Source organism: Lutra lutra, chromosome 18, assembly GCF_902655055.1.
Source record: "Lutra lutra chromosome 18, mLutLut1.2, whole genome shotgun sequence".
NCBI classification, from domain to species: domain Eukaryota; kingdom Metazoa; phylum Chordata; class Mammalia; order Carnivora; family Mustelidae; genus Lutra; species Lutra lutra.
In genome coordinates this window covers 24,773,261-24,784,353 of record NC_062295.1, presented here as the reverse complement: position 1 = coordinate 24,784,353, position 11,093 = coordinate 24,773,261, and the positions used below count along the sequence as shown (strand labels likewise).

Genomic DNA, 11,093 nt, shown 5'->3' with positions numbered 1-11,093 from the left:
CCGCCGCCGCCGCGACCCCTCCCCCGGCCGGGCCCGCCGAGCTGGGGCGGGGCCGGGGCGGGGCCGGGGCGGGGCCGGGCGCGCGGCCGCTGCAGGGCCGGGCGCGGCCGCCAGGGGGCGCGGGGCGCACGGTCCCGGCACAGGAGGCCCGGCGGCCGGAGGAAGGAGCGCCCGAGAGGCCTGCACTAGGCGACGACGAGCCCCGCGAGGGAAGCTGGGCGCCCCGCAGGTGCGCAGAGGAACGTGGGCTTTAATCACAAGGAGCGAGCAGCACCGCGCTCGATCCGGGCCTCTCCCGGTACAGTCCGCACTTCGTGCCGGCGCAGGTATTTCCTCGTCAAGCCGAAGCCGACCCCAGGCGACGCGGTCACGGACACATCCCGGCTGGAAACACACTCAGGTCGTCGCGCGGTCTCGGGACACCGTTTTCCCGTTCATTTCAACGCTCTCCAGCTGTCCCCGTCCAGGGGCCGTGGTGTACCAGGGGGACGCGCTGAGTGCGCCGAGCGCGGAGATGGAGAGGCTCGCAAGGCGGGGAGGGGCCCGGACGGGAGAGCGAGTCTCTGCGGCGCCAGAAGCAGGGCCCGGAGTCCGGGCCGCCGGCACCACAGCGTAGTCCCATGGGGCGAGGAGCTGACTGGTGCAAGGGGGACATCTCCGGCCAAGGAAGCAACTTAGAGGCGTGAGGTCAGGACGGCAACTGTTCCCGGAAAATGCATCCCGGGTCAGATAAAAGGGCACAAGCGTAATCTCGAAAACTGCCACCCAGACGAGGTAGGCAGAAAGGGAGCGAGACCGTGCGAGAAGGGGGAGCAACGAGGAGGAGGAGACGCCCCAGCCAGCAAGGGGAGAATCTGAAGGGCCGCGCAAGACACTGCGGACGCCGAAAAGAAAATGCCCTCCGGACTGGGTAGCTGGGGCGGGGGGGGGGGGGGGTCTCTGTTACCCAGGCAGGTCTCTGCAGAAGAGGGCGGCGGCGCGGGGCACCTGGGTGGCTCCGGTGGTGATCCCAGGGTCCTGGGCGGGAAGCCTGCTTCTCCCTCTCCCACTCCTCCTGCTTGTGTTCTCCCCCTCTCTCACTGTGTGTCTGTCAAATAAATAATAAAATCTTGGCGGGGAGGGGGGAAAAAGAGCCGCAGGGTCAGGAGGCAAAGGAAGCACCAGAGCTCAAGGGGTGCAGTCTTCTGACTGGGGGATATTTGAACATGTTCATATGCTAAAGAGCCACCTGAGAGGACAAAAAGGGGTCCTGTGTATGGAAAATCGGCAACAAGGATTTGCTGCAGACCAGGGAGATAACGTAGCTCTCTCTTGGAGGCCAGTGGAAAGAAGACCAAGGGGCACAGGACAGGAGGCCAGAGGCTGTGTGGCTGAGCAAGCTCCTGATCTCACCTGGCTTACGTTAGTGAACCTGTAAGAAACTGGAGAGATCCAAAAGGGAGGCTGAAGTGAACTTTCCCCAGGGCAGAAAGGACATGACCCCATCCTTCCCTGCAGGAGCCCTCTTCAAGCCAGTGGTGTCAGTGTGCCCTTGTGACTTTCTCACATATTCTCCCAACTTCTCAGCTATTTTTCAAGAGACAAATGTTTACAGGGGCGCCTGGGTGGCTCAGTGGGTTAAGTCTCAGCCTTTGGCTCAGGTCAAGAGCCCCGGGTCCTGGGATGGAGTCCCACATCCAGCTCTCTGCTGGAGAAGCGGGAAGCCTGCTTCTCCCTCTCTCTCTGCCTACTTATAATCTCTGTCAAATAAATAAAATCTTGAAAAAAAAAAAAAAAAGAGACAAATGTTTTCTAATGCATTTTCCTGTGTTGTAAACTTGGTAAGTATTTCTTGGGTTTGACCTTGCTTTTGTGGTATTTGGCGTAAGGCCACTTATTCTGCACTTTTCCCCTCCATCATCTTCTTGCTCCGGAGTTCCATTAACCCTATGCTTCTCACTGGGCGAGGTACTTTAATTTCACAGGTGTATAGGTTAGGTTACTCGATGCCATAGAAGAAATATTGGACATATTCCTGGAGCATAATTTTTATACCAAGATTATTAAGAAAAATAAAAAAATAAAGTATATGTAAACATTTTAAGTGTTTGAGGCTTTTGAGATGGCTTGTACAGGTGTCCTGTTTCTTCCAGGATAACCGGTTCCATACAGCTTCACCTGTGGGAGACCTAGGCACTATTTTGCTTGTTGGAACATCATCTATCCAACCTCTTTTCTTCTTTCCTTATTCAGCTCAGTTTAGGTCTTAGGACCAGTCTTTGAGTAAGTCCGTCTCCTTCCTTCTAATCTTTCCTCTTCCAGTTCCATTCTCTACACTGATGCTGTAACTTTTATAGGAGTGTGAATCTAATTATATCATTCTCTTAAAAAAAATGTCAAATAACCCACAACCACCTAAGTGTAATTTCTGCCTATTTCTTTTTCTTTCATTCACTCTTTTTTTTAAGCAATAGAAGTTTATTAAGCAAGTAAACAGAAAAAGCTCTCAGGAGTGAGAGGAGTTATGACAGGATTGCCCTCTGCCTGTTTCCTTACCGGAGCTGCACTCATGTTCAAAAATGTCCCAGCAGTCCTCATCAACTTACAGAACCCCTTGGTGATGCTCCTTTCTCTCACACTTTTAGGATTTTACACTCTTCCCTCTGCGTGGAATACCCTTTCCACAACCCTCATCTACTAGCCTCGAGCCTATTCCTTTAAGATTTAGTTCTCTAGCACTATATAGTCTCTTCCGGGGAAGTTACCCTAATTTCTTCCGCACCGGTGTGCTTTTCTTTGCCACAAAGAACCCCGTGCATACCTCACTTACTAGATTATGAGCCTGAGTGTGTGGACAGTGCCTCGTGGTTACTGCTGAAACCCTGTGCTTGTAAAATACACATATTAGTTGAGACTGAAATATGTTCCAAGTCTCTTTCTAAGAGCCAGAAGACTGAAATATATAACTTAATGTTTCTTCAGGTCAAAATCTAGGTTCATAGTTTATTAATAAAAAGGAACTAAACAAACTCTCCAACTCAAATGCACAGTGTGAGAAGCTCTAAACTTCATCAATGTATCAGATTTTAGGAACTCAGTCCTATTTAATCTACACTAGAATACCGGATTAAAAAAAAAGTGACAGAATTTTCAAGTTTTATTTTCTATGTTTCAACATTCATAATACAAACTTTAATCTGATAAAGTTTGACCCCAATCAGACTGTTAATTATTTCCATTTGTAACTAGTAAAATCAGAGAAAAAATTTAAATTCAATATATGCCACCAAAAATAAATATTCACTTAATGTAGTCTTATCTGTTTTTTTTTTTAAAGATTTTATTTATTTATTTGACAGAGAGAGATCACAAGTAGACAGAGAGGCAGGCAGAGAGAGAGAGAGGAGGAAGCAGGCTCCCTGCCGAGCAGAGAGCCCGATGCGGGACTCGATCCCAGGACCCTGAGATCATGACCTGAGCCGAAGGCAGCGGCTTAACCCACTGAGACACCCAAGCGCCCAGTCTTATCTGTTTTTTATCAAAAGATATTTCCTCCCCAAATAAAGATTCTAAGATAAAGTCAAGATTCCTTTGAATGAAAAAAAAAAAAGGACACCTTCTAACACAGTGAGCTTATAAAACAATGCAGGGGACTGCTAGGCACACTTACTCTAAGAGGAAAGTATGTCCACTGAAAAGGAAATTTAAAACATGACCTTAAACTTTTATGAAAAATTTTAACGGCCTTTACTTCATTTACTTTTAACTATTCCATAAATACTGGGAGAGAAATTAGACAGTTTGTAATGAAACTTAGAAAAATTTCTTTTTCCATAAAGCAAACTTATCAATCTTTCCCTTTGGCTCCTTCTTCCAATCCTCCTTCACTGTGCTGAAGAGCTACTGAGTTCTTCCAGATTTTTGGGTAGGCAGGTGGTTTCTAAGCTGACTGGGCTTTCCAGGTAGGTAGTTCCTGCACAGGGTTTTCCAGTCACTGGATCTATGACTCGTCCAACTTTGAAAATGATCTCGGCCAGTTCATGTTTCACGTGCTTTGTTCGTGGAACAGGTAGAGCTTTGAGAAGCACGATATCCCCAACTGTGCACTGCTGAAGAGCATCGTGGGCAAAGTAGGTTTTTCGTTTATTAAAATACTGTTGAAAAAAGGGGGAACAAAACAGTAGTTCCCATCTGTGATCTGACAATACAGTATAGAATATGAAAAATGATGCACGGAAAACAAGCTGGGACTTGGGGGAAAAAATAATACACTAATACAAAAATTACCTGCTTAATTTCTGGAAAAACAGCTAAATTCTAGAGTGGATCATGTCCCTGAGCTCTCCAGCCTATTACCTTCAGTATCCTTGGTCTATCAATCATCATCATTCTTTACTCTTATTTAAACTCTTCCTTCCTAGTGGAGCCTTCTCTCCAGCCTATAAACATGCTACTTTCACTACTAGCTATGTGATCTGGGGAAGTCACTTATCATTCCAAGCTTAGTTTTTTTTTTTCTCCTCCAGCAAAAAATGAGGCTCCAATATCTGCATCTCTAAAGTTATCCCGAGAATGAAATGCTATAATACACAAAAAACACTTAGCTCCATGTGTGGCTCAAACTACAGATCGAGCCACAGATGGCCATCAACAACCTCGCTACAGAAGGTATTCTCATTCTACATGTGAGAAAACAGGTCTGGAGTAAGGCAACGGGCACAGCTAGTAAACAAGAGTCAATATTCAAGCTAAGGTATTCTCTCACGACAATAACCATGCTGTCAGTCTCCTGCTTGCTCCTATGTTATTATTGTTAATAAAAGACCACTTTATTTGCTCCCTAACCCACTTGGTGTCCCCTTCCCTCAACTCTGTCACCTCTGAGGCACCTGGGTGGCTCAGTCGGTTAAGTGTCTGTTTTTGGCTCAGGTCATGATCCCAGAGTCCTGGGAATGAGTCCTGCATCAGGCTCCCTGCCTCTCCCTCTACCCCTCCACCTTCCTGGGCGCACTCTCTCAAATAAAATCTTTAAAAACCAAAACACCCTGTCACCTCTGCTCCTGTGTTTTTCATCCTAGATAGCAAAGAGCATTTCTACCTCCCTGTATTCCCAACCTTGAATGCAGAGCCATCCCTGGCACTTTCTCTCGCTTCCTTGCACTTCTAACAAATCAAAGACTCTATTTTTTTCTGAAATCTACTTTTCCCGCTCCATTTGCATTACTCCAAGGACTGTTTAGGTCCTTATATCCAGTTCTAGACTTTTGCAAAAGCCTTCTTATCCACTTCCTTACATCCAGTCCTCACCCTATGTCTCCAAGTCTGCCTTCCTTTGCCTATAGGATGAAATCCAACAACACGACATCCAAGACCTCTCTCAGTCCAGCTCCCAGTGTCCTTCCATTCACTCATCAACAGTCAGTGCCTATGGGGGTCAAGCTCTGGGCTTGATCTTGCCAAACTACTTGTTGTTCCTGCCCAATGTCATGCCCTTTAATGGCTAAAAGAACTTCCATAAACCACTCACCATGGCCAGAATGACTCCCCCAAACCTGGTCCTTTGGATAAAAGCCTTTCTGTGATTCAGCCCCAATGTCTCTTAACTGAGGAGGCCCTCCTTCACCCATGTGGGAAGATAACAGGTGTCCTGCTCTCTGCTCCCAGTACTTTGCATACGAATGACTATAGGAGTTATCAGACCCAGTTAAAATTAACTCTATGTGTCCACGGAATTGAGAATGGACCACGATCAATTCACTTCGTTATACCCACAGATCAGCACAGTGTCTGGCTCACAGCGGATGCCCAGGGCACCTGTCCTGGCGGAACCGTTTCTCTGCTCAGAACCCACAACATGCTGTGATTTACCAGTGTCTTCTGAAAAAGGACATCCCTCACCTTTAATAAATAGGGATCCAAAACGAGCCTGGTCACTCTCACTTTGGCTGTTTTTTGCATTGCTGTTCCAATCACCTTCCCCACGATCCACTTGGCGTGGACGGACGAACGAACTATTGACATCACGTGGCTTTGGTCACCTGCAAAACAAATTCCGAAGTTTAATGTGCGGGCTGTTGGGCTCACACACTGAATTTTGTTGCTAGAACTGCCGAAGTTCAGAAACATCTCTTGTCGGCCTTCCGGAATCGCCACTTCAGACGCTTGCGTTCCGTCTCCTTCCCCCAACCTTCCACCTTCACACCGTTGACGGAGCCGGCGTTTTAGCCCAGGCCCCAGTCTCTCCGTGCTCAACGGGAGCGAGAACAGGCTCCCGCCACAGCAGCGCTTTGAGGTGCGCGGTCGCGGCGTCCCCGATTTCGTTCCTTCCGCTGGGCGTGCCTGTCCCTGAAGGCGCCGGCCCCGCGCTCGCGCGCAAGGCCCAGACGGCCGGGACGTCCCCGCCCCCGGGAGGGCACCTCCGCTGGGGACTTTCTTGGCCAACGCTGGGTCCGTCCGCCGGGCCTGGGGTACGCTGGGGTGACTGACCCTCCCGCCCCGCACTACTCCGGGGTCAGGCACTCGCCTCGCCTCCAGGCTCTCACCGGACGGCGTCCTCCTCCTCCGGATTCACCCACTGCAGCCGCAGGACACAAACCGCGCTCGTCCCACCGCTCCGCTTTCCCCGCGCGTGGTGCTGTAGGCCAGCGGGAGAGCGAACCGCAGCGTGATGACGTCATGTCCTTGCACGACGGCTCCTCTCATTGGTCGCGTGTCCCATCGGCCATGGGCGGGGTAAAGGCGTGGCTCCGCCCACTTCCCTTAAAGGGAACCGCGGACAGTGGGTCAACTGGGGACTTGTACCTGCGCCTTGTTCCCGCGTGGTGCTGCTGGAGCGTGGAGGATTTCGGCCTTTCCTTTAACTACTCCATCCGGTTTCCTCTTTTTCCGCCGAGCTCCCAGGCTTGGACAAGGCCTTTCAGATCAGAGGAACCTCGTTCATTCATTAAACACCGGACATTGGACACTGCTAAATGATGAGACCTAAGCATTCTAGCCCCACAGCTGCTTTAAAGAAACACTGTAGGTTTTTGTGCCCAGTTTGATTTTACACGTTATTTCTCAATATCTATGAGACGGAGAGAAGTCCAGCGTTGGCACATACATACCTGCGACAGTGACGAAGGAGCTCCATGGGCCATGAGCTGCTTGACGGCGCCTTCTCAGAGGGACGGAGAACTGGGAATGTATGAGGAAATTAAGAGAAACGGAAAACAATAGCTACTGGCACAGACAATATGAGGGCCAAAATATGGGTATGGAATCCTGTCTTTAACCATTGAAACATCTTAGCGACTGGTGAGGGAAGACAGAAAATAAGAATTCTCCCATACGTTAGTCTGTCCAACACTCACTTCTTTCTTAGCAAACTGGTAAAGAACACCTCTTAGATTCTGTGCGAGGCAAAAAGATGAAATAAAGAAGACTCCTGCTCTCAAAAAGCCCACAGTCTAGTAGGGACAGGTGAGTAAAGAAAGAAGTGTATTCCGACAGTATAAGAGGGTTCCCCTTTCTCCACATCCTCGCCAACACACGTTGTTTCCTGTCTTGTTGATTTTGGCCATTCTCACTGGTGTAAGGTGGTATCTCAGTGCGGTTTTGATTTGAATCTCCCTGATGGCTAAACGGTGTGGAGATTCCTTAAGAAATTAAAAACAGAGCCACCCTATGACCCTGCAATTGCACTGCTGGGTATTTACCCCAAAGATACAGATGGAGTGAAAAGAAGGGCCATCTGTACCGCAATGTTCATGGCAGCAATGGCCACAGTCGCCAAACTGTGGAAAGAACCAAGATTCCCTTCAGTGGACTAATGGATAAGGAAGATGTGGTCCATATACACCATGGAGTATTATGCCTCCATCAGAAGGGATGGGACTGGAGGAGATTATGCTGAGTGAAATAAGTCAATTATCATATGGTTTTGCTTATTTGTGGAGCATAAGGAATAACAAGGAGGTCACTGGGAGATGGAGATGAAAAGTGAGTTGGGGGAAACTGGAGGGGGAGACAAACCATGAGAGACTATGAACTCTGAGAAACAAACTGGGGGTTTTGGAGGGGTGGGTGAGCCTGGTGGTGGGTATTAAGGAGGGCACATGTTGCATGGAGCACTGGGTGTGGTGCATAAACAATGAATTCTGGAACACCCAAAAGAAATTAAAAAAAAAGTAAAAATTAAAAAAAAAAGAAAGAAGTGTAAAACAATTGTACATTATGGGAATCTTGAGAAAGGAATGCATACTTTTGTGGAGAGAGAAGACTTGATCAATACATAGCCCTTGACCAGAGGCTGTATAGCTTGAGAGGAGAGGGACATGGGATTTGGGAAGGGCATTTGAGGCAGAAAGGAGAGCATGTGCAGGGGTGCTGGGGTGTGAGAGACAGTATGATGAGCAGGAGGCTGATACAGGAAAAGAATGGCAGGGATAGAAATTGGTCAGAGATAGGCCTCTACCTTGTTAAGTGCCTGACCTCACTTTTTGTTCTAAATGATGAGAAGCCTTTGAGAGATATGAATAGTTTTGCTAGCCTTCAACATCATCGTGGTAGGAGTGTGGAAGAGAGGAGAGATGTTGGGGAGATTGGAGGCTAGATGCTTTGTCAGGGGATGGTGAAAACCTAAATTGAAGCAGTGGGAATGGAAGAAAGAAGGTGGGTTGGAGAAGTGATTAGGAAATTGGTCATGTGAGGCAAGGGGACAGAGAGGAGGTAAGAGTGTGTGCAAGTGTGGCAAAACCTTAACATGTCCACAACTGAGCTCCTTGTCCCTCAACCTTACTCCGCCTCCTTTTCTCAAAGGCATCATCATGCACTCAATTAGTCAGGCGCATCTTGGGTTACACTCTCTTCTCTTCTTTTATGAGTATTGTCATTTCTACTTCCCAAATATTTATTGTCTATTTCTCTCCATCTCCACTAACCCAAGCCACCATCATTCCTGACTTAGACAAATGCAACTGCCATCCTTTAATTCTTTGCTTCCGTTCTTGTTTTTCTCTACATAGCAGTCAGAATATGCACATTGGATCATGACATTTCCTTGTTTAAAAACCCTATATATGGGTGCCTGAGTGGCTTAGATGGTTAAGTATCTGCCTTCAGCTCAGGTCATGATCTCAGGGTTCTGGGATCCAGTCCCGGGTCGGGCTCCCTGCTCAGTGGGGAGTCTATTCTCCCTCTGCCCCTCCCCTGCTTGTGTTCTCTCTCTCTCTCTCTCTCAAATGAATAAATAAAAATTGAAAAAACAAAACAAAACCCTGACTGCTTCCCATTGCACTTGAATACATTTCAAGATCCTTAAAGGGCCTACGGGGTTGTACCATTTGGGAGTGCTTTTGGTGAATGTCTGCCTATCAGTCAGGTAAACAAATAGAAGTTCTTAGGGGTGGTGTCACATCATGAAACAAGGTGTTGAGAGGTTTGCAGTCCAGGTCTAGTGAGGATCTCAACAATGTCATCAAGGAGTCATGTGCTTTCTATCTTTTATCTGCTATCCTCAGTGCTTTGGCTTGTTACCTCATGGGTGCAAGATGGCTGTGGTAGTACCAGGAAGCACACTGAGTATCATGGCATAGAGGAGGAGCAAGGGCAGCATCAGCCCATCTGGCTTTTTATCAGGGAAGCAAAAACTTCTGCTTATGTCTGCTTCACCAGAACTGTGCCATATGACCATCTATTAAAGCCTCAGTTTTAAGAAAGGCTGGGAAGATGTGTGTACAGCATCTTTACCTCTGTATTGGAAGCAGGCAAATGAGAAAGGGGATTGGGAGTGGAAGTTGGGTTAAGTATTGCAAAGTAGCTGCCGTAAATATCTTTTGTTTACTTCTCCATCTCAATTTACATTCATCACCCTGTTAGCCACTATGCTCCAGTTATACTCTTAGCTTCTTGCATAAGCCAAGTTTAGTGAATCCTTTTATCCTGAGATTCTAGTCTTTCTTCATTACAAAGAAATTCTTTTTATCCTACCTTTCTTCTTTCTCTTCCTCCCTTCTTCCATTTTCTCCTTCCTTCCTTTATAGTTTCTCTTCTTTACTTTGTAATTATTTCTTTCTGGAAGTTCTTGAAGAATTTAGATTTTGCATAGGTTAAAAATGTATATATTTGTACCCTTTTAAGACCTTGAAATACATAGGAATTTTTCAGATGATTAATTAATTTATAATCTATTATTTTGTTAATCCTTGGCAAAAGTGTATTTTTTATAGCCTTAGAACATGTTATTGTTTCTCTCCCCACTCCCTTTAATCTCTGTTCTATCTGGCATTTCCTTTTTAGACAATCCAGCATTATTTATGTCAAAATTTTCCAGCACAGTTATAAAACCTTTTTAGTATTTGAAAATCACTTCTGTATGTAGGTTTGCTTATCTCACATTTTTACAGATTTTATTTTATGGTTATGTGGTCCACTCATTTTATATTATTGTAAACCAGCCACACTCTATTTTCTATCATATCTCTGAAGTGGATGTTAATTCTTTCATATCTCTGCATCATCATTAGACTAAGTTGTACACATTTTATTTTTCAAAGTTCTTAGCTAAATTTCAGTTAGTTCACATAGAGTGTAATAGTCATTTCACGTGTACGATATAGTGGTTCCACACCTTCCATACTACACCTGGTGCTCATCTCAAGTGCAGTCCTTAATCCCATCGCCTATTTAGTGCCTCTCCCCACCTCCCCTCTGATAACCATCAGTTTGTTCTCTATAGTTCAGAGTCTGATTCTTGGTTAGCTTCTCTCTCTTTTTTCTTTGCTTATTTGTTTTGTTTCTTAAATTCCACAGAGGAGAGAAATCATAGGGTATTTGTCTTTCTCTGAGTAACTTATTTTGTTTATACTCTCTAGCTCCATCTGTGTCATTGTGAATGGTGAGATTTCCTTCTTCTTTATGGCTGAGTAATATATAATCTCACATCTTCCTTATCCATTCATCAGTTGATGGACACTTGGGCTATTTCCATAATTTGGCTATTTCAGATAATGTTGCTATAAACATTGGGGTGCATGTATCCCTTTGGATTAGTATTTTTGTATTCTTTGGGTAAATACCTAGTGGTGCAATTGCTGGCTGATAGGGTAGCTCTATTTTTAACTTTTTGAGGAAAC

The 11,093-nt window shown here is 46.3% G+C and overlaps 1 protein-coding gene across 3 annotated transcripts; it reads right to left on the bottom strand.

Moving 5' to 3' along the window:
* Window positions 1–3,706: 3,706 nt before the first annotated feature.
* MRPS17 (mitochondrial ribosomal protein S17) lies at window positions 3,707–6,655 on the bottom strand. Of its 3 annotated transcripts, none has more exons than XM_047713669.1 (3): window positions 6,503–6,655; window positions 5,878–6,017; window positions 3,707–4,133 (listed from the first exon to the last, which is right to left on the bottom strand). In XM_047713669.1, exons 2-3 carry the CDS (start codon window positions 5,998–6,000, stop codon window positions 3,864–3,866), a joined length of 393 nt encoding a protein of 130 aa, XP_047569625.1. In that variant the 5' UTR covers window positions 6,001–6,017; window positions 6,503–6,655; the 3' UTR covers window positions 3,707–3,863. The 3 variants fall into 3 exon arrangements, with proteins under 3 accessions (XP_047569625.1, XP_047569626.1, XP_047569627.1); XM_047713670.1 differs by having other exon boundaries at window positions 6,522–6,637; XM_047713671.1 differs by lacking the exon at window positions 6,503–6,655 and adding an exon at window positions 6,104–6,381.
* Between the last annotated feature and the right edge of the window lie 4,438 nt (window positions 6,656–11,093).

Coding starts and splice junctions, on each gene's coding strand:
- MRPS17 (XM_047713669.1), bottom strand. CDS start 6,000: ATGTCAATAGTTCGTTCGTCCGTCCACGCCAAGTGGATCGTGGGGAAG. Junction 4,134..5,877: donor TGGATCCCTATTTATTAAAG/GTGAGGGATGTC, acceptor TTTTTTCAACAG/TATTTTAATAAACGAAAAAC.